The 24,233-nt window shown below is 42.2% G+C and overlaps 1 protein-coding gene across 7 annotated transcripts in view; it reads right to left on the bottom strand.

The window, feature by feature from the left end:
- The window catches only part of LOC126298740 (uncharacterized), a 374,620-nt gene that overhangs the window by 227,181 nt on the left and 123,206 nt on the right, over positions 1-24,233 (bottom strand). For 6 of the 7 annotated variants that reach the window (XM_049990183.1, XM_049990179.1, XM_049990178.1 and 3 more), the window contains 3 exons: positions 17,091-17,177; positions 9,422-9,490; positions 8,968-9,030 (listed from right to left, as the gene is read on the bottom strand). In XM_049990183.1, the coding sequence (XP_049846140.1) occupies positions 8,968-9,030; positions 9,422-9,490; positions 17,091-17,177 (219 nt within the window). The remainder of the gene's footprint in view (positions 1-8,967; positions 9,031-9,421; positions 9,491-17,090; positions 17,178-24,233) is intronic. The other variant, XM_049990182.1, reaches the window with a different exon arrangement.

Raw genomic sequence — 24,233 nt, 5'->3', positions numbered from 1 at the left:
CTCTGCTATTCACAATAAGGTGCCTGGCAGAGGGCTCAATGAACCACCTTCAAGCTGTCTCTCTACCGGTCCACTCTCGAAAGACGCGCGGGAAAAAGGAGCACTTAACTTTCCTGTGCGAGTCATGATTGCTCTTATTTTATCGTGATGATCTTTTCTCCCTATGTAAGTGCGTGCTAACAGAATGTTTTTGTAGTCGAGGGAGAAAACTGGTGATTGAAATTTCTTGAGAAGACCAAGCCGCAACCAAAAATGTCTTTCTTTTAATGATTCCCACTCCAAGTCACGTATCATGTCTGTGGCACTATCTCCCATATTTTGCGATAATACAAAACGAGCTGCCCATATTTGAACTTTTTCGATGTCGTCCGTCAGTCCCACCTGATGCATATCCCACACTGCACAGCAATACTCCAGAATAGGGCGGACAAGCATGGTGTAAGCAGCCCCTTTAGTACACCTGTTGCACCTTCTAAGTGTTCTGCCAATGAACAGTTGGTTACCTCTACCCACAACATTATCTACGTGATCGTTCCAATTTAGTTATTTGTAGTTGTAATCCCTAAGTATTTAGCTGAATTTACAGCATTCAGATTTGTGTGACTTATCACATAATCAAAATTTAGTTGATTTATTTTAGCACTCGTGTGAATAATTTCACACTTTTCTTTTGTTTATTCAGGGCCAAATGCAACTTTTTGCACCTTACCTAAATCATTTTGCAACTCTTTTTGGTCATCTGATGACTTTAAAAGACGGTAAATGACAGCATCATGTGCAAACAATCTAAGAGGGCTACTCAGATTGTCTCATATGTCGTTAATATAGATCCGGAACAATATAGGGCCTATAACACTTTCATGGGGATTGCCGAATATTACTTCTATTTCACTCAATGGCTTTCTGTCCATTACTACGAACTGTGTGACCTTCCTGAGAGGAAATCACAAATCTAGTCGCACAACTGAGGCGATATTCCATAGGCAGACAGTTCGGCTAGAAGACTCTTGTGAGGAACGGACACTCTCAGAAATTTCCTCTTCAAATTAAGGTCTATGTTTAGTATTAGTAGACTTCTCTTGGCTAGAAATGACATTCTGGCAATGCTAGTCTGCTTTTAATGTCCTCCTTGCCACGACTGTCATGGATTATTTTGCTGCCTAAGTATCAGAATTCCTTAGCCTTACAAACTTTCTTGATCACCATTCCTGATGTTAAGTTTCTAGTTGTTTTCGTTTCTGCTACTTCTCATTACTTTCGTTTTGCTACGATATACTCTCAATCCATATTCTATACTCATTACACTGTTCATTCCATTCAGCAGATCCTATGATTCTTCTTCACGTTCACTCTGGATGGCAATGCCGTCAGCGAATCTTATAATTGACATCTTTTCACCTTCAATATTAATTCCACTCTTGAACCTTACTTTTATTTCCATAATTTCTTCTTCGATTTATCTAGTTCCTAGATAACAGAACGCAGCACGTCATTCTCAATGGAGAGAAGTCTTCCGAAGTAAGAGTGATTTCAGGTGTGCCGCAGGGGAGTGTCATAGGACCGTTGCTATTCACAATATACATAAATGACCTGGTGGATGACATCGGAAGTTCACTGAGGCTTTTTGCAGATGATGCTGTGGTGTATCGAGAGGTTGCAACAATGGAAAATTGTACTGAAATGCAGGAGGATCTGCAGCGAATTGACGCATGGTGCACGGAATGGAAATTGAATCTCAATGTAGACAAGTGTAATGTGATTCGAATACATAGAAAGATAGGTCCCTTATCATTTAGCTACAAAATAGCATGTCAGCAACTGGAAGCAGTTAATTCCATAAATTATCTGGGAGTACTCATTAGGAGTGATTTAAAATGGAATGATCATATAAAGTTGATCGTCGGTAAAGCAGATGCCAGACTGAGATTCATTGGAAGAATCCTAAGGAAATGCAATCCGACAACAAAGGAAGTAGGTTACAGTACGCTTGTTCGCCCAATGCTTGAATACTGCTCAGCAGTGTGGGATCCGCACCAGGTAGGGTTGATAGAAGAGATATAGAAGATCCAACGGAGAGCAGCGCGCTTCGTTACAGGATCATTTAGTAATTGCGAAAGCGTTACGGAGATGATAGATAAACTCCAGTGGAAGACTCTGCAGGAGAGACGCTCAGTAGCTCGGTACGGGCTTTTGTTGAAGTTTCGAGAACATACCTTCACCGAAGAGTCAAGCAGTATATTGCTCCCTCCTACGTATATCTCGCGAAGAGACCATGAGGATAAAATCAGAGAGATTAGAGCCCACACAGAAGCATACCGACAATCCTTCTTTCCACGTACAATACGAGACTGGAATAGAAGGGAGAACCGATAGAGGTACTCAGGGTACCCTCCGCCACACACCGTCAGGTGGCTTGCGGAGTACGGATGTAGATGTAGATGTAGATAGACTGAACATTAAGGGCTAAAGACTACAACCCGGTGTTATGCCCTTTTTAATCCGAGGGCTTGTTCCTCGTCTCCCACTCTTACTGTTCCCTCTTGCTTCTTTTACATATTGTATATTATTCATTTTTCCCTATTTTTCTCAGAATTTCGAACATCTTGAACAATTTTATATTGACGAACGCTTTTCCTCGTCGACAAATCCAGTAAACGTGTCTTGCATTTTCTTCATTCTCGACATTATCGAACGCTATGTCAGGATTGCCTCTCTGGTGCACTTACCTTTCCTAAACACAAACTGATTCTCGTCAAACGCATCCTCAATTTTCTCTTCAGCTCTTCTGTATATTATCCTTGTCGGTAACCTTGATGCATGAACTGTTAAGCAGATTGCGAGATAATTCTTATTCGATAGTAAGTCTTCCAAAGGTCTTTCAGATTCTGATTCTAATGCTGAATACCTATTTCTTCTGTACCGACTCCTATTTCTTCCCCTATCACGTCATCACACAAGTCTTCCACGTCATAGAGGACTCCAGTGTAGTCTTTCCACCTATCCGCCCTTTCCTCTGTATTTAACAGTAGAGTTTCCATTGCACTCTTAATGTACCACCCTTGCTCTTAATTTCATAGAAGGCTGTTTTAACTACTCTGTATTCTGAGTCAGTCCTTCCGACAATTATTTCTTTTTCGATTTCATCACATTTCTCCTGCTGCCTTTTCGCCTTAGCTTCCCTGCACTTCTACTTACTTCATTATTTCTGCATTCTTGAATTTCTTGAACATATTTGTGCTTCCTTCTTTCTTCTGCTACTCAGGGTTTCTTCGAAATTACCTTCTTTGGATCTATGTTTTTCTTTCCAACTTGTGTGATTGCCCTTTTTAGAGCTGTTCATTCCTCTTGAACTGTACTGACTACTTAGCTATTCCTCATTGTTGTTTCTACAGCCTTAGAGAACTTCAAGCGTGTCTCGTCACTTCTTAGTACTTCCGTATTCCACTTCTTTGAGCATTGATTCTTCCTCATTAATCTCTTAAACGTCCGCCTACTCTTCATCATTAGTAAATTGTGATCTGTGCCTATATTATTTGCTCCTGGAAACGCATTACAATCCAGTATCTAATTTCAGACTTTCTGCTTGAACATGATGTAATCTAGCTGAACTCTTCCTCTATCTCCTGCCCTTTTTCCAAGTATACTTCTTCCGCTTGTGATTATTGAACGGAGTATTCGCTATTACTGACTGAATTTATTGTAGAACTCAATTAGACTTCTTTCTCTCATTCCTAGTACCAAACCCATATTTTCTAGTAACCATTTCTTCTATTCTTTCCCCTACAACCGCATTCCATTACCCCATGACTATTAGATTTTATCTCCCTTTACGTACTTAATTACCTGTTCAGTAGCCTCATATATTTCCTCCATCTGCTGATCGTCAGCTTGCGACGTCGCTATGTATATCTCATACATTATTGCTGTCGATTCTGATGAGAAGTACATTGCCACTGAACTGTTCACAGTAACTCCCTTCTTGCTCTACCTTCCTGTTCATAACGAATGCTACTCCCGTTATATCATTTTCTGCTGCTGTTGGTATCACTCTTTACTCATCTGACGAGAAGTATATGTCGTCTTCCTATTTCAGTTCACTGATCCCCATTAGTTTTAATTAGATCGTAAGCAGTTACCAACATATTAATGTGCAAGTTCAGACCTCAGCCTTCATTCCCTATTATTCATTGTTTTAACATTTATTCAAACCAAAAACGGTTTTCTCTTGTTCCCCTCTAACCGCAGCCCACATAGACACTCTTAAGTAGACGTATTCTTAAAAGCTGGATACTTTTCGCCGAATTTCAGTTCATACTTGCTTTATTACTGTAGCGATCACGCGTAGAACAGTTAGTGAGCGCCAAGGTGCCTGCTGGCATACGCTTGGGGATCCTTGCCTTAACCACACCGACATCTGCGCAGCTCCCACAGATCTCTTGATATTCACATCTCTCAGAAATGTACTACAGCTTAAGCCGGCACTCAATCCTGCAATGTGTACCAGTCACGCCACATTGAAATGAGTTATTTCGTCATTTAAGCAAGGTAACGGCCTCATCACGTTTCAAATTAGCATGGACAACATACAATAAAGCGCCAAAGAAACTGGTGTAGCCGTGTGTATTCAACTACAGAGAGATGTAAACAGGTATAGTAAGGGGCTGCTGTCGTCAACGCCTATATTAGACTACAAGTGTGTGGCGCATCTACATCTACATGACTACTCTGCAATTCACATTTAAGTGCTTGTCAGAGGGTTCATCGAACCACAATCATACTATCTCTCTACTATTCCACTCCCGAACAGCGAGCGGGAAAAACGAACACCTAAACCTTTCTGTTCGAGCTCTGATTTCTCGTATTTTATTTTGATGGTCATTCCTACCTATGTAGGTTGGGCCCAACAAAATATTTTCGCATTCGGAAGAGAAAGTTGGTGACTGAAATTTCGTAAAAAGGTCTCGCCGCGACGAAAAACGTCTATGCTGTAATGACTTCCATCCCAACTCATGTATCATATCTGCCACACTCTCTCCCCTATAACATGATAATACAAAACGAGCTGCCCTTTTTTGCACCCTTTCGATGTCCTCCGTCAGTCCCACCTGGTAAGGATCCCGCACCACGCAGAAATATTCTAACAGAGGACGAACGAGTGTAGTGTAAGCTGTCTCTTTAGTGGACTTCTTGCATCTTCTAAGTGTCCTGCCAATGAAACGCAACCTTTGACTCGCCTTCCCCACAATATTATCTATGTGGTCCTTCCAACTGAAGTTGTTCGTAATTTTAACACCCAGGTACTTAGTTGAATTGACAGCCTTGAGAATTGTACTATTTACCGAGTAATCGAATTCCAACGAGATTTCTTTTGGAACTCATGTGGATCATCTCACACTTTTCGTTATTTAGCGTCAACTGCCACCTGACACACCATACAGCAATCTTTTCTAAATCGCTTTGCAACTGATACTGGTCTTCGGATGACCTTACTAGACGGTAAATTACAGCATCATCTGCGAACAATCTAAGAGAACTGCTCAGATTGTCACCCAGGTCATTTATATAGATCAGGAACAGCAGAGGTCCCAGGACGCTTCCCTGGGGAACACCTGATATCACTTCAGTTTTACTCGATGATTTGCCGTCTATTAATACGAACTGCGACCTTCCTGACAGGAAATCACGAATCCAGTCGCACAACTGAGACGATACCCCATAGCTCCGCAGCTTGATTAGAAGTCGCTTGTGAGGAACGGTGTCAAAAGCTTTCCGGAAATCTAGAAATACGGAATCAACTTGAGATCCCCTGTCGAAAGCGGCCATTACTTCGTGCGAATAAAGAGCTAGCTGCGTTGCACAAGAGCGATGTTTTCTGAAACCATGCTGATTACGTGTCAATAGATCGTTCCCTTCGAGGTGATTCATAATGTTTGAATACAGTATATGCTCCAAAACCCTACTGCAAACCGACGTCAATGATATAGGTCTGTAGTTAAATGGATTACTCCTACTACCCTTCTTGAACACTGGTGCGACCTGCGCAATTTTCCAATCTGTAGGTACAGATCTATCGGTGAGCGAGCGGTCGTATATGAGTGCTAAGTAGGGAGCTATAGTATCAGAGTAATCTGAAAGGAACCTAATTTGTATACAATCTGGACCTGAAGACTTGCCTGTGTCAAGCGATTTGAGTTTCTTCGCAACCCATAAGGTATCTACTTCTAAGAAACTCATGCTAGCAGATGTTCGTGTTTCAAATTCTGGAATATTCCATTCGTCTTCCCTGGTGAAGGAATTTCGGAAAACTGCGTTCAATAACTCCGCTTTAGCGGCACAGTCGTCGATAACAGTACCATCGGCACTGCGCAGCGAAGGTATTGTCTGCGTCTTGCCGCTTGTGTACTTTACATACGACCAGAATTTCTTCGGATTTTCTACCAAATTTCGAGACAATGTTTCGTTGTGGAACCTATTAAATGCATCTCGCATCGAAGTACGTGCCAAATTTCGCGCGTCTGTAAATTTTAGCCCATCTTCGGGATTTCGCGTTCTTCTGAACTTCGCATGCTTTTTCCGTTGCCTCTGCAACAGCGTTCGGACCTTTTTTGTGTACCACGGGGGATCCGTTCCATCTCTTACCAATTTATGAGGTATGAATATCTCAATTGCTGTTGCTACTATATCTTTGAATTTGAGCCACATCTCGTCTACATTCGCATAGTCAGTTCGGAAGGAATGGAAATTGTCTTTTAGGAAGGCTTCTAGTGACACTTTATCCGCTTTTTTAAATAAAATTATTTTGCGTTTGTTTCTGATGGATTTGGAAGAAATGGTATTGAGCCTAGCTACAACGACCTTGTGATCACTAATCCCTGTATCAGTCATGATGCTCTCTATCAGCTCTGGATTGTTTGTGGCTAAGAGGTCAAGTGTGTTTTCGCAACCATTTACAATTCGCGTGGGTTCGTGGACTAACTGCTCGAAATAATTTTCGGAGAAAGCATTTAGGACAATCTCGGAAGACGTTTTCTGCCTACCACCGGTTTTGAACAAGTATTTTTGCCAACATACCGAGGGTAGGTTGAAGTCCCCACCAACTATAACCGTATGAGTGGGGTATTTATTTGTTACGAGACTCAAACTTTCTCTGAACTGTTCCGCAACTGTATCATCGGAGTCTGGGGGTCGGTAGAAGGAGCCAATTATTAACTTAATTCGGCTGTTAAGTATAACCTCCACCCATACCAATTCGCACGGAGTATCTACTTCGACTTCACTACAAGATAAACCACTACTGACAGACACATACACTCCACCACCAATTCTGCCTAATCTATCTTTCCTGAACACCGTCTGAGACTTCGTAAAAATTTCTGCAGAACTGCGCAGTTGTTAGATCGGTTACTACTGCTGCTACAATGGCAGGTTCTCAAGATATAAATGAATTTGAACGCAGTATTATAGTCGGCGCACGAGCAATGGGACACAGCATCTCTGTGGTAACGACGAAGTGGGGATTTTCCCGTACGACTATTTCTCGAGTGTACCATGAATATCAGGCATCCGGTAAAACACCAGATCTCTGACATCACGGCGGCCGTAAAAAAGCCTCCAAGAACGGGACCAACGGTGACTAAGGCGAATCTTTCAACGTGACAGAAGTGCAACGCTTCCGCAAACTGCTCCAGATTTCAATGCTGGGTCATCAAGTATCAGCGTGCGAAACATTCAAGGAAACATAATCGATATGTGATTTCGGAGTACCCTTGATGAATGCACGACATAAATCTTTACACCTTGCCTGGGTCTGTCAACACCGCCATTGGACTGTTGATGACTGGAAACATGTTGGCTGGTCTTGTTTCAAATTGTATCGAGCGGATAGACGTGTACGGGTATGGAGACAACCTCGTGAATCCATACACCCTACAACTCAGCAGCGGACTGTTCAAGGTGGTGGAGGATCTGTAATGGTGTGGGGCATGTGCAGCTCAAGTGATATGGAACCCCTGATACGTCTAGATACGACTCTGACAGGTGACAAGTATGTAAGCATCCTGCCTGATCACCTGCATCCATTCATGTCCATTGTGCAGTCGGACGAACTTGGGGAATTCCAGAAGAACAATGTGACAACCCACACGTCCAAACTGCTACAGAGCGGCTCCAGGAACACTCTTCTGAGATTAAACACTTCCACTGGCCACCAAACGCCACAGACATGAACATTATTGGGCATATGTGGGATGCTTTGCAACGTGCTCTTGAGAAGAGGTCTGCACCCCTCATACTTGTACGAATTTATGAACAGCCCTGCAGGATTCATGATGTCAGTTCCCTCCAGCACTACTTCAGAACTTAGTCGAGTCCATGCATCGTCGTTTTGCGACACTTCAGCGTGCTCGCGGGAGCCCCACACGATATTATACAGGTGTACCAATTTTTTTGTCTCTTCAGTGTAATATACAACAGTGTAATTGTTTGATAAGTTCTGTAATTATTGATTGAACGCTGTTCAAGTAATGCCTGTAGATTTTAGTGCGTTTGTTAGCCGGCCGTTGTGGACGAGCGGTTCTAGGAGCTTCAGTCTGGAACCGCACGATCGCTACGGTCGCAGGTTCGAATGCTGCCTCGGGCATGGATGTGTGTGATGTCCTTAGGTTAGTTAGGTTTAAGTAGTTCTAAGTTCTAGGGGACTGATGACCTCAGATGTTAAGTCCCATAGTGCTCAGAGCCATTTGGAGGAATTTTTTATGATGAATCATACAATAATAAGTTTCTCAGGTGTATAGTGCTTTGTAGTGTCTGTTACGTCGTCTTCTATAACAAAGATTGGGGTAACCCATTTTATATGAGTGCACTTAAAATACTGAGATATTTAAATGCAAATTAAACTATGTTTTTCGGAAGTGATTGACATCAGGATTAATGTTTTAAGCTACTAGTCACAAGACTCTTGAGACTGACCCTCATCCTTGATGGCAGGACCCTGAGAACCAGGCTCCTTTTCGAGGTAATCTTCCCCGAGATCTGAAATACAAAGGGAAATTCATTTTTTTATCTTAAGAACAAGATAGAAACGAGAAAAGCCAAGCGTTTCTCAAGTAATGCACAAAATCGTAATTACTTAAGAAATGCCTCATAAAACAAAATTGGGAAATTACTCCTTAGGCACCTTTCTAAAATATATAAAATTACATATAACTCTACCAAATTATGAAATAAAGACTATTCTTTGAATACAGTAGAGCTTCGTACTTATGATAATATTATTGTAGTCCATATAAAATTTGGAATTTTTTACTGTTACCACCTTTGTAGTTTTAACTGCTAATCTAGATAGCCAGTGAAACTTTCTCTCAGTCCGCTGGATATGTCTTAAAATGTGAATGATACGGTGAAATCCTCAATTCATGCTTACCTATCTCCTCTTTAATAACTACATTGCTGCATTCATCAGCATTGTATGGATTGACCTCTGGGATTAATCCTGAAAATAAAAACCAAATAAAAGGATGAAATAAAACTGAAGTTGCACGGCACATAAGAGCGCAGAAAATAAGTGTATACTGAGTATTTGTCTATAAGGTATGCGTGAGAATTTTATTGAATGATTATCGTACTGAAATATTTTAAATTCGTTTCGGGGAAAAATTCTACAGTATCGAATATACAGAGTAAGCAAGGAGATTTCCGCACCAAATACCAGTTAAGCATTGCTTTGCAGCCAGTAGGAGTCCAAGTTCTTAGTCTACGGAGTACCTCTCACGATACAGACACTTTCACCCACTTACCATACTGATACAAGTTCTTCGTGGTTTCCCTACAGCTGTTCATACAAACGGTGGAATGGCTTAACTAGTATCTCGGTCTGAGATAAACAGCGACTCTAAAACGAATATCAAAACCGCGCAAACGTTCGTCGCGGTCAGCACTACGCGGGCCACGCCACCAGCTCGGAACAAAGTTCTGTACAGGGAAACTATGGACGGCTTTTGGGTCCATCGCACTGCGGCTTATTCACTCTCAGCTACAGTGTACTGAGACGTTTTTATCAAAGAAGCTAGTTTCTCTACCCAAGTATTAGTAAGGTAGTGCACTAGCTTCAATTCCTAGCAACAAATATTTGTAGAAAAACATGTCTGAAAATAGTTTTTGTGAGGAGGATAAATTCTGATTTTAGTGGAGCTGTCATTTATCAAAAATATAGCGACAAATTTCACAGTTCTCGTTACAGAAGCGAGTTCAAGTGATCGGCGTTGTCTTAAGCAGCTCTAACTGACCATCCCGAATGCTCAGAAGCAGAAAAAGGTAACCAATATTATGTCCAAATACATTGTACTGAAAAGGAAAAAAAATCATCACAATTCTAAATATCCTTTTCATTATTGAAAGTAGACAATGACGATTATGATATATTTAAAAGGACGGAACGTGAATCATAAAATTAGTAAGAACAAACAAAATTTTTACAGTGACAATGTATAACGTGATTTTTCCCGTAGGAGAAGCAGGACTTAAATGTTAAAAAAAAATAGAACCGGTGCAATATGCGTATGTAAGAGGACAAATCGTTAAGCTTTATATGGACCATCGATTGTACTTTCTCCCGATAGCAGGGTGTTTGTGTTGCTAGTCATTTGCATGGCGGTGCCGAAACGGCTCTGACATGGTGACCCACCACCTCGCTGGCGACTTACGCAGCGTATCCGGTGAACGAGGACTCTCAGGGTGCAGGCAGGGCGTGACTTAATGAGTGAGTAGTTTGCAGAAATACTCGGTGCAAATTTCCCTAGGCGCAGTATCCACATCTCAGCGTTGTCGAATGGAAGCAACAGACCATGAATGGCGGGACTCGTGTTAAACCCTCATCAACGTGGCCTAGCGAAGTCCCAGTCGTCACTATACTGTGGAGGTGGCGTGCCCCATGCGTTTGGCCATTGCGACTCGCTGCGATCAGATGCCTTGAAATCTTGTGTCTTGAGCACGACATCTCTCTGACAGTTAATACAATGCAGACAGCGTCATTCTTCAGAGCGGCAGAACCGCTGCCTTTCTTCCATTGTGTAATTATTTGTAGTTATCTGAACATTACAAAGGGCCATCCTTGCACGAGCTGCTCTTGTTCGCGGTATAAAGTAGGATGTTGGCAACGTGTAACCGTGTCAAGCTGAGGGTAACAAATGAGCGGCTGTTGACTGTAGATGCCCTCATTCCTCTAATACACGAATTAATCCCATTTCATTGACAGTCTTTCCTTCATATCTGACCTCAGTCCTAGTCTGAGCGACTTCCCTGAGTTTAAGAGGCGGCTGGGCTCTTATGAACAAGGAAGCTTGGACTGAGGCTTAAGCGACCATGACTCGACGCACAGCCTTCGTTATCAAGGCAAAACTAGGTGCTACAGGCTGCTATGGAGGTGTCCCGAATTCAACTGCTCAAGAAAGACTTTCCCAGAGCTTAATATGTTGTCACAATAACGACAACAGCAGCATAAACTCTGCCCCATGGAATCGGCTAAAGTGAGCTCTATTGTGAAAAACCAACGAAATATAACTAAAAACTGTTGAACAGTCGAGATTTCAACAGGCTGTGCTCTCATCTTCAGGTCTTAAATTCTTTTGCTGTAAAGCATGTTCATTTTACGCTGATCTCATGTGCAAGATGTTAAGTTGATATAAATAGTACATTCTAAAACATCTGTCATCGCTAAAATATTTAAAAACATAAAGCACCCTGTGCAACAGGCTATGTCCAAATATAGGGTGGTCCAAAAGTCAGGAAACACCGTGATAAAATTCAAATGAAGTAGCAAACAAGGAAACAGAGCCCCTACACACGAGAAACGGGGAGGGGCGAAACTTTATAGGCTATGCCACCAACATGGCGGCCATCTTGAAAGCCGCCATCTTGGATTCAACTCCAAAATTTCAAATGGGAATGTGGTCATGTGACATATCAAACAGATAGAGAATTTCACTAGAAAAACAATGCCGTTGTTATATTAAACGTAAATTTATTCATTCTCGGGTTATAGCCAGCTACATGTGGCAGCAGTGGGATGCTCGGCAGCGTGAGTGTTACGTACTTAGAAGTCATAAAATGGAGCCTGACACGGTGCGAAGTGACTATCCCATGCCTGATATGTTACATGTGTGTAACTGTTAGGTATCGTTTGCTCATGCTAACGTTTTAATCATTGTTTCCTTATTCACAGGTTACAAAACGGCCTTAACACATGAAGAATGCATTGAAATCTTCTTGATATCAGGAGGCAGAAGCACACGGGTCATTGCTGAGGACTTCAACAGTCGTCACCCAACCAGAGAACCCATCACTCATAGCGCAGTTGCCAAGCTTCTGGCCAAATTCCGAGCAACAGGTTCTGTCCCAGACCAAAATCCGCCACCGATGAAGCAACAACAGTGAGCGTGTTGGCATCATTTAGCAAGATTCCGCAAAAGAGTACTCGTCGCCTGTCACAAGATTGTGGGGTTAACGGTACCTCCATACTGCGAATTTTATCGCACCACAAATGACACCCATACAAACTTCAGCTGCTCCAACACCTGAACGAGGATGACCCAGACCGTTGGGTACAGTTCGCAGAATGGGTGACAACAGCTGCAGATAAACCCACGTTTCCCCTATCAGATACTGTACAGTGATGAAGCCAATTTCTTCATCAATGGTGAAGAGAACAAGCACAATCACAGATACTGGTCCGACACAAATCCGCACTGGATTGATGCTTCCAAAACGGTCGACTAACAAAAAGTGATAGTTTGGTGTGGTGTGTGGGGTACCAAAGTCGTTAGACCTTTTTTATTGATGGTACGTTAACAGCCAATGGTTATCTGAAGTTGTTGGATGAAGAAGTGTTTCCCTCGTTGTTAACGGAGGACGGGACATTTACGGAATTCTTGCACCATAATGGTGCCCCAGCATATTATGGGCACAATGTGCGAGCATACCTGGATGTGCAGTTCCCTCAAAAGTGAATTGGTCGTAGGGGTGCTGTGGAGTGTCCACCACGTTCATCACATTTGACTCCTTTGGATTTTTATCTTTGGGGTCATGTCAAAGCACTGGTTTATTTTGTGAAAATGCGGGATTTGCATCATCTAAAGCAGCGCATTGCTGATACGTGTGGTCAAATTCAGCCAGATGTGTTGGCCAAATTTCATCAGGACTGGGTTCGGAGGATAGCATTAACAATCCAACACAATGGACAACATATCGAACCATTCGTATGACTGTTGGTGGTCTCTCAGGACTGTGTAACATCGGCGTAATGTCTCTTCGGCAAATAACACACATGCTGCCCAGCGTCGCACCACTGCCACATGTAGCTGGCTATAACCCAAGAATGACTGAAGCTATGATTAAAATAACAACGGCATTGTTTTTCTAGTGAAATTCTCTATCTGTTTGATATATCACATGACCACATTCCCATATGAAATTTTGGAGTTGAATCCAAGATGGCGGCTTCCAAGATGGCCGCCATGTTGGTGGCATAGCCTATAAAGTTTCCCCCTTCCCGTTCCTCGTGTGTATGGACTCTGTTTGCTACTCCATTTGAATTTTATGAGGGTGTTTTCGGACTTTTGGACCACCCTGTACATATTGCTCGCAGTTGCATGTTGCATCATGCAGACACGTTACACATTGGCACAAATGCATACATATGTTCAGCATATGTAAACAGTTGTGCTACTATGAACCGTGTTTGTATGATGCAACAAACAACTGTGAGCAGTATGTACACTACGAAATCAAAAGTATCCGGACACCCCCAAAAACATATATTTTTCATAGTAGGTGCATTGTGCTTCCACCTACTGCCAGGTACTCCATATCAGCGACCCCAGTAGTCATTAGACATAGTGAGAGAGCAGAATGGGGCGCTCTGCGGAACTCACGAACTTCGAACGTGGTCAGGTGATTGGGTGTCACTTGTGTCGTACGTCTATACGCGAGATTTCCACACTCCTAAACATCCATAGGTCCACTGTTTCCGATGTGATACAAAAGTGGAAACGTGAAGGGACACGTACAGCACAAAAACGTACAGGCCGACCTCGTCTGTTGACTAACAAGAGACCGCCGACAATTGAAGAGGGTCTTAATGTGTAATAGGCAGACGTCTGTCCAGACCATCACACAGGAATTCCAAACTGCATTAGGATCCACTACAAGTACTATGACAAAGAGGCGGGAGGTGAGAAAACTTGGATTTCATGGTCAAGAGGCTGCTCATAAGCCACACAATACGCCGGTAAGTGCCAACGACGCGTCGCTAGGTGTAAGGAGCGTAAACATTGGACGATTGAACAGTGGAAAAAAGGTTGTGTGGAGTGACGAATCACGGCAATGTGACGATCCGATGGAAGGGTGTATGGCGAATGCTCGGTGAACATCATCTGCCAGCTTGTGTAGTGGCAACAGTAAAATTCGGAGGCGGCGGTGTTATAGTGTGGTCGTGTGTTTCATGGAGGGGGCTTGCACCCTTTGTTGTTTTGCGTGGCGTTATCGTAGCATAGGCCTATAATGATGTTTTAAGTACCTTCTTACTTCCCATTGCTGAAGAGCAATTCGGGGATGGTGACTGCATCTTTCAACACGATCGAGCACCTGTTCATAATTCACGGCCTGTGGAGGAGTGGTTACACGACAATAACATCCCTGTAATGGACTAGCCTGAACAGAATTCTGATCTGAATACTACAGAAAACCTTTTGGATGTTTTGGAACGCCGATTTCGTGCCAGGCCTCACCAACCGACATCGATGCTTCTCCTCAGCGCAGCACTCCGTGAAGAATGGGCTTCCATTCCCCAAGAAACCTTCCAGCACCTGATTGAACGTATGCCTGCGTGAGTTGAAGCTGTCATCTAGGCTAAGGGTGGACCAACACCATACTGAATTCCAGCATTACCGATGCAGGGAGCCACGGATTTGTAAGTCATTTTCAGCCAGTTGAGCACCCAACAAAACCAAACATCATCATCATTATCATCATCATCATCATCATCATCATAGCCTGTTGCACTAGGTGCTTTATGTTTTTAAATATTTTAGCCTCGAGAAATATTTTGGAATATGATATTTATATTCACTTGACATCTTATGCGTGAGTCCACCGTAAAATGAACATGCTTTACAACAAAAGATTTTCAGACCTGAAAATGACAGCATAGTCTGTTGAAAACGCTTGTCTTAAATTAAAAAAAAATATGTTATGCGATCCTGGCTGTTGAATTGTTTTTAAACTTATTGCCCGTCAGTTCTCCCAAAATAACAAATTTCAATCGAATATAGCGAAATTTAGCAACCGTTCTTGCAAAGAGATAATGATCCAGTTAATAACCAGCATCGATAGATGTTTATTAATACATTTACTTAAGTAATGTCTAAACAATAAAACTACAAATACTAGCCCAAAGAAACATATACGACGACAATGTGAAACTTTCTGTGTCTGAAATGAGAGGTGTTTTACCAGCAATCAAAGCGCCGGTATGTCTACGCTATGATAGGCAGACTGTATGTATCGAAAGGTAATGCTGAACTTTCTCAGAGATACCTTTATGACATTATAAACGAAAACATAATAATTACTACAAAAGTTTATGGTGTAAGTAAAACACCACCTCAGCTACTGTTATATAATTTCCCCGGTTACGTTCGTTGAACATCTTCAGGTGTCCTGCAATATAGTATAAGGTAAGGACATTCAACAAACCGTTATATTACAGTACTCACTGGTGTCCATGACTTCGTCGGGTGGTTTGATACATATCAAAGTAGTTTCAGTTTCGCGTGGTCTTACGCCAAGCCCTATGATAGAATAATGAGGAAGAGCCAAGCCGAAATGATTCAGCTATACACCGTACTTGCCCATAAGCAGGTTCAAAACAGTTCGTGTTGGTGTAGGTAGTGGAAAAGGGTGCTCTAGTCTGAGCACCAGCGAAATAAACTGTATGTAAATATGATTGGACGCCGGTCTTACTGTCGAAAACAAAATATCGACTTCCGAGTACTTTTAATGTAAGATTGTATATAGTACGAGAGAGCAACATTTAATCTTCCTAATAATGAATAAATTACGACTAAAAAAGTAGAGAGACAATATACAATATAATGAGTCCTGTAAAGTCAAAAACGCCACTCTTAAGAAATATCGAGAAGCTTGATAATAAAACTGTTTTTAAATTATAAATAGCAAAGCACACGAACATATTAAGTATACTATACTGACAGAACTACCAATGATGAAGCTTTTTCAATAAACTTTAAATGATTTTGGTGTAAAATTAAATTAAATTCTCATTGTTAACGAGACAACATGTGTGTCGGCAACGATTCTCTTGCAAAAGAGTGAAACAGAATCACGAATCGTTGAAACATGCACCCTATTCAACAGATTTAACATCGAATTATTTAAGAAAATCTCAAATCAATGTTAATATCATAAGTTTTAAATAAGGGAAATGTAGTGTGTTCTAGTAAAGGCAGTTTCGAAAACTTAACTGACATGGGAAATAAGAAAATCAGTAAGACTGATAACATTTACAGTATGCACCACGAAACGTTCCGGGTCCCGGGTTCGATTCCCGGCGGGGTCAGGGATTTTCTCTGCCTCGTGATGACTGGGTGTTGTGTGATGTTCTTAGGTTAGTTAGGTTTAAGTAATTCTAAGTTCTAGGGGGCTGATGACCATAGATGTTAAGTCCCATAGTGTTCAGAGCCACCACGAAACTTTTCTGAATGAGTAAATTTGACTTGAGGCTATTAATCGAAATTACGAAACGAAAAATGTGACAAAAGCCAGTTTCGAACATGTAAATGACTATCGAATTTAAAGAAATCTGATAATTCTGCAACGTCCTGCCATTGTGCGGCACTCATTTCCTGTATACAGTGAAGGCTTAGACTATTTTCAATTGTAATTTCTTCTAAATGTTTAATTTTCACGAACCGATGAATGGCGATGCCCTGATACGAAAACGGCTTGGTACTTCACTGATTTCGCTGTCACGATCTATCCTAGTTACCAAATTCCAATTAATTAGCCCAATTACTTACCTTGTTCCTGTTTTATGTTTGGTTTTCTTTCCGTGGGGTAGCCTGCCTGGCCCACACCATCCCCATCGGCCTCAGCTTTAACTGGGACTGTAAAGAAAGACAATTATGACCATTACAGTACACCCTAATTTCTCGCCTGCCACTGTTCAGTACTAAATAGAGAAGTTCATTAGTTACAATCGAGAATCAGTGACAACGAATGAAATAAGATGAGAAGTATCGTGCACTTTGGCAGTCTTAGCACCCACACATAAATTTTTGCCATTACAAACAAAATCACACAATGTTGTGCAGGTTTTCTAAGTTGCTCCTGTGAACACAAAAAGGAAAATGTATACCTTCTTTAATATACGGATATTAAGAAACTTGACTGCTGGCCATTAAAATTGCAACAGGGAGAACACAATAACGAAATTTTACTTACTTTTCATCTACAGCAGTGTAAGATGAATACCCAATTAAATTTTTAGGTGACATTTGGGTATATAGCGTGCGCATTTAGTATAGAGCTGCCAACACTGACAGCGACAACGGCTAAACTCTTCTGTGCATGCAGTCTAAATGAACTGGATGACTGGTACGAGTATGTCATTCCACGCTGCTTAAACATTGTGCCAGAAATCATCATTAGCATTGATTGGCGAATGGCAGCATACCCGTCTCTAAGCCCACGACCAGATGTTTCCAATCGATTATAGACTTGAAGGATGTTCTGGCCATGGCAACAGCACGACAACACAGGAAGTATGCATTGTTTCGTAATATTCGTGAAAGATAACATCAAAGAGACCTCGAAGATAGAGCACAGAGATCGGCATAGCACGTCACAAAAGTAATGCCGACTGTTCGAAAAACACGCTATGCGAAACACAGGTGATCTTAACCAATGTTAAAATGTAGGTTCAACCACCTTCCACCATGCAAAAGCATGGAAATCGACGCGTTTCGCAGAAGGAAGCCTTCATCGTCAGAAATGTTACATAAAGGTGCATAAAAATGATAAATACAGAGATAAAAACATTAATATTTCGTTGTCACTTCCCTTGTAACCTTGTCTTCCTAATATATGCTTCTATATCATTCGTTTAGTCTATGAAACAAAGTAAAAAGAATCGGCGTATGCTGTCCTGAATATCGACAGCTTTACAGCAACAGGTACTCGCGTGTACAGTCAGTATACCTCAAGCAAGGATACACTTAATTCTCTCTGTTGGATTCCTTTCATGTTAATTTCTTAAATCTGTTGTCATTTTCGCCACACATTCCACTTCTAAATTAACTGTGGTGTTTCTGACTATCTGGGAGGAGACTGAGCAGTGGAACGTGTTGCTTTTACACATAAACAAGAACGATCTGTCACACTACTACACTTTAAAACACAGTTTATATGTAATTCATGTCACACAGTCCCAAATGGAACCTACATCCGCTTTCTTTTATATAGTGTATATGATAAGATACTGTCATCCCTCTTTCCTTCTGTGTGATAGGATGAATGAGCAAATGTATTTCTAGTTGCATGCATGATGGTATCAGACAAGCCTGTCTGCTAGAGAACAGTAGGACCAACGTCGGAACAGGTAGCTACGCTTTCTAAAAGCAAAGAAGTTTATATTCTTGGTATGGTCCTGTCCGTCCCTTGTCATGTTGGTATAGGAAGCTGCCTCTGTGGTCACTTCCGATTGTATCTGTGAGGCACCCTCGGTAGGGGCCCACGCCAGTCGGTCTGCAGCGAGCATCTGAAGTGGTAAGATCTCCGGCTAAGCGCGTCCCTGCTAAGTCCGTAGGACAATGGATTTCTTAAGTTCAACCTAACTGAAAATTAAATCACCTTTGTTTCAGGTTTAGATCTAAAATATCTTATGTTATCTTAATTGCAATGCAGTGTAATTCGAGTGTGAAGTTCAGAATATCTTCCAGTAGTTGCTTTGTCACTACTTTGTGAGCAACGTGGAACCACACGTTGATGATCCGTAAGTCTAACTATGCGAATGTACGTGAGATTATAACGTTTAGTATTGACAAAAATTTTCAATATGGCAACTTTTCTTTATGTTCAACCCACGTGGGGTGTACTTTGTGAGGCCAGTACCACGTGCTTATATAATTGTTTGACCCATCTGGTTAATTGTATGACGATAGTAACCAGTTCGAGGTTTTTCTTTTGTAAATTGCGTTTCAATGTAATTTATTTTAATTATCAAAATTATTGTGGAGTTACACTCTTTCTGTAAACCAAGTTGACCACGTGAATCATGTGGTGTAATCATCAAAGTAGCCCTCAGCTATTCTTTTCGAGAAGATTTCACAGAGAGTTAGTATGAATTTAGTATACCAGTGTGTGGTAATTTCATGACGGACAGGATTGCGCTACGAACGTAACTTCTTTGGGTGAAAATTGAATCGGCTGGTTTTGGTTAATTTCCTCTTGCATATGTTTCAACGTTCTTCATGTGTTATTTTATGAATGCAGTGTTGTATGCAGTCTCCCAATCTTGGCTCCATATTTGATGTGTTCCGTAAGATTACAAACTCACATTTGCACAATCCTAAATAAGGCAACAGTTTAGTTATGAATCAAGTTTAATTTGCTGAAATTTTAACGGAACAATGATCAATGTTAAAATAAATGTCCAAATATAAACTGATTTATTTCTTTTTATTTAAATTTTCTCTCTCTCTCTCTCTCTCTCTCTCTCTCTCTCAGTAATGCAAGGATAACTTCCCCAGATAGCGCCCAGCTTTTAACCTGCTTTTATTACCTTGAACATCAGCACCGCTTTCAGAACAACTTAATGCATCAACTTTACAACACCCTAAATATAAGCGCATAAGCAGCGTGAGTGAGGACTTCGTGATCGTAAACAAGAAATAGTAGAGATATCAATGATCAAAGATAATGCAGAGCTCTGTGCAGATGCTTGGCAGTTCAATTCTCTTCACGAACCTAATACCAGCAGTACCTAACGCGCGTATTACACTGTGGAAGATTTTTGTCAAATATCTTCTACAAAAAAGTTCTACAACATCTTTGATGGTGTACTGTGGGGTACTTTTACCATACTTTTTTTTTAAAACAGGAGTTAGAGCGCGATATTAGCTTTTATAAAAGGTTTGTCGAAGAAATTGTCTATGAAAAAACCTACATCTGAATTAAACAAATCAAAATTAAGTATTATTTAACGAATCATTTAAAAAGGAGAAAAAGATAACCGCAAGAGGAGAGTTGCCTAACAGTTATAACGTTCAGCGAAAGAAATTTAGCGCATTGTTGTCCGACATTGGCGGCCCACAAATACATCGACGGAAAAAAATCTCAGCACCAAAAAATAATTACAGTAGTCAAATTTCGGGAATACCTTTGTCTAAGTAACATATTTAAGTGATCAACATTGCAAGATCAAAGGTAAGCGCGAGATAAGCCATTGCAAATGTGAAATAGTGGTATATTAATAGCGGTGTAACCGCCAGTATGTTGAATGCAAGCAAGCGAACATGTCAATCTGTCGGATGGAGTCCTATACCTGTTGCATTTGGTCAGTCAACAGAAGGACGGTTAATGCTGTTTGTGGATGACTGTCGTCCGTCATACGAAATCACACCCCCGACCAGAACCTACGGTGTAGATCCAGTGTTTCTAGTACGCAGACACGTTGGTTGCAGGCACCAAACTGCCTTCCTCCTAACCAACACACAGCCATCACTGGCACTGAGGCCGAACCAGCATTCATCAGAAAACACAACAGAGCTGGATCCTGCCCTCCAATGGTCTCTCGCTTGACACCACTGAAATCGCAAATGGAAGGACTTTAAGGTCAGTGAAATGCACGTTACAGAGCGTCTGGCTCTGAGCTAACCTTGAAGTAACCGATTTAAAACAGTCTGTTGCGGCACTGTGGTGCCAACTGCTGCTCAGATTGCCGCTGCAGATGCAGTACGATCCGACAGAGCCATAGGCCGAACATGACGGCCTCCCTCTCGGGAGCTGTAGTCCGGAGCCCAGTCTTCTTGAGACGGTACATTCCCGTGACCATAGCTGCCAGCAGTCATGTACAGTGGCTACATTCCTGCTAAGTCTTTCTGCAATATCGCAGAAGGAACCTCCAGCTTCCCATAGCCCTATTACACTACCTCGTTCATCAGTGAGATGTTGGTAATGGTATCGTTGTCGCCTTAACATCAACTCACCAAGTCCAGTCTCAAACGTAACTATTGCTCACGACCTTTAAAGCGTGTATTTAAAGCAAACCTGATTTGCATCCTCTTTGTGGCACTACTAGCGCCACTCTTATGCGACTGATGGGAAACCTGAATAGACGTCTTTTAGATGTAGAATCACATCCACCAACTTTCGTTTGTGTCGCATATCTTTTTTTATGTTCCGATTTTTTCCCCATCAGTGTATATTGCAGTAATTCTTGTTAAATAATACTGCTGTAGTTTACCACGTAAAAGTGATTATTATTACTGGGATGCGGTAAATATGCGTAACGTCTCCTTGTTGACTGAGGCACTGCTGGTCGACCATGTAGAGCACGTGTAATCCGTGCTGAATGACGTAATGTTTGCTAACGTCACTGATGTAAGAAGCACTGGCAATCAATGTTAGAACTTTATAGTTTTTGTATGTGGTACACATATCGGCTTATGTACTCAATACTAAAATCAGTTCATTCGGTAAACTTGACCGTTTACAGTCACTGCTTTCATATTCCTGCACGATATAGCAGTTAACGATAAGAGACACATCTGAACATTGGAATTTTAACTTGGCAGTCCACGTCGTCTCTCCAAAAAATGTCTCGTTAATACACGTGTCTCAGCACTACTCCAATGTCGCAGCCTTTATAACATTGCGTGGAAAATGAATCCATAGCGCCTAACATTTAAATACACTTTTTCCATTATTGGTCACAGTCAACAATACATCGAAAAATTGTCTGTGTGTTGGTGGTAACAAATTCACCATCCGTGCCCGTCCACCGGCCAACAATCAACCCTCCGAAATTGCGGTCCTCTCGTTTTATCAAAACTTTTCGAATTTAAACACGTACAAATCACTTCAAAACTGACAAAAAATATTAAAATAAAACAATAAAAGCAGCAAAATAAAACCCATTCAGTCTGTGACAGTGACAAAGGAAACACGAAGTGGGGTGTATGACATTATAGATAAATATTAGTAAACGAATTAAAAATCCATGTGTACGTTAACCGGGGACCTAGAAACGACGGAGAGGCTCCGTCCCCGCCGCAGCCGCAGTGGCCCACAGCCCCACGACGAATATCGCAGTCCACTCCACCCCTCAGCTGCCCCACACCGAACTCAGGGTTATTGTGCGGTTCGGCGACCGGTGGAGCCCCCCGCCCCAGTAGGGATGGTCTCATACCAGACGAGTGTAACCCCTATGTTTACGTAGTACAGTAATGGTAGTGTACGCGTACGTATTCCTGTTCGGAAGGAGTTGTACACCCCGGCCGACTCACAGCGCATGCACGAGCAGCAGCACAGCTGCCCTCAAGTGCAAGAGAAATAGTAGTGTGCAGTTGGAAGAAATAGGGAAAGCGTACTTGTTTGCGCAGCAATCGCCGACATAGTGTAGCTGTGGCGGGATAAGGGGAACCAGCCTGCATTCGCAGAGGGAGATGGAAAACCGCCTAAGAACCATCCACAGACTGACCAGCTCACCGGACCTCGACACAAGTCCGCGGGGCGGATTCTTGCCGGAGACCAGGCGCTCCTTCCCGCTCCGTAAAGCCGTGCGTTAGACCGGGAGGGCATGCATGTGTATAGACGGACTTACGCTGTTATCTTCAGAAACAACATTACCAGTAGTCGAAAGGGGCAGCTTCAGAAGAGTTAGATTATCCCCGATGGATTTGCTACTCAAGTGACATCTAACGTCTTCTCCACATTAGAGGTCTGCTGTTACTGCTTCTGTTGTGTCAACACAATACTCCCCGCCACCTTTTATACTGGCGGGTTCGGCTCTCGTGGCATGGTCAACTGCACATTACATAGGGGTGTCCGGATACTTCTTATCACGTAGACCTACCTACTTTGTGCGGTTGCGCTGAAATGCTAATCATTTAGTAGTACACTTCATTCCCATTTGAACCGAATTGATTGTCATCTTCATATTACTGCAATTTTAATGGCCAGCAGTGTAGGAGGACTTAGTAGGAATACTGAGTATAATTAGTACATTATCTGATTTCGACGCAGCCAGTTCTTTGAAAAGATATGCTGACTATGGCAAAATTTGATATCAGTAATGGACCAGCTCTTACGGCCACGAGGACAGATAATGAACATGTGAATCACAAAACTGCGGTCTCGACTACACCTAACACAAGCTGTTACTTCAGTCAGGGGAAGTTTACGTCTACGGTGGGCGGTGGGACTGGGTTGTCAGAGCTCAGGAAGCCAGTAATTATTTAGTTTCCCAGCGTAATGATTGATGATACTCATCTCGGGTCTACAGACGGATAACGTCATCATCTTGGCACAATATTTCAAAGAAACAACTGGCCGCCATCTTTAGGTGAGTATGTTGATGAACAATCTAGCCGTAACTGAGTTTCAGCAGAATTACCAGCTCCTTTATACACCGCGCCAACGGCCTCGTCGCAGTGGTAACACCGGTTTCCGTCACATCAAAGAAGTTAAGCGCTGTCGAGCTTGACTAGCAATTGGGTGGGTGATCGCCCGAGTCTGCCGAGAGCTGTTGGTTGCAGGGTGTAGTTGGCTCTTGTGAGGCCAAATGAGGAGCTACTTGACTGAGAAGTAGTGACTACGGTCACGAAAACTGACAACAACCGGAGAGCGGTATGCTGACCACATGCCATTCCGTATCCGCGTCCAGTGACGTCTGTCGACTGAGGATGACATGGCGGTCGGTCGTTATGTTGCACTTTCGAGACCTGTTCGGAAGCCGCGGCCGACTCACCGGGCAAACACGAGCAGCAGCACAGCTGCCCTCAAATGCAAGAGAAATAGTAGCGTACAGTTGGAAGAAACAGGGAAAGCGATATTTGGATATATGGCTAGCACCACACCAGTTAAAAGAATTCGCTGATCTAAATGAAGACCGCTGTTGTTTAATGTCAGATGAAATTGCAGTCCACATCTTACTTACACTT

This window comes from Schistocerca gregaria, chromosome X (assembly GCF_023897955.1).
Source record: "Schistocerca gregaria isolate iqSchGreg1 chromosome X, iqSchGreg1.2, whole genome shotgun sequence".
In the NCBI taxonomy this organism is placed as follows: domain Eukaryota; kingdom Metazoa; phylum Arthropoda; class Insecta; order Orthoptera; family Acrididae; genus Schistocerca; species Schistocerca gregaria.
Note: the sequence above shows the minus strand (reverse complement) of the source record. Positions and strands in the feature narration are given on the sequence as shown.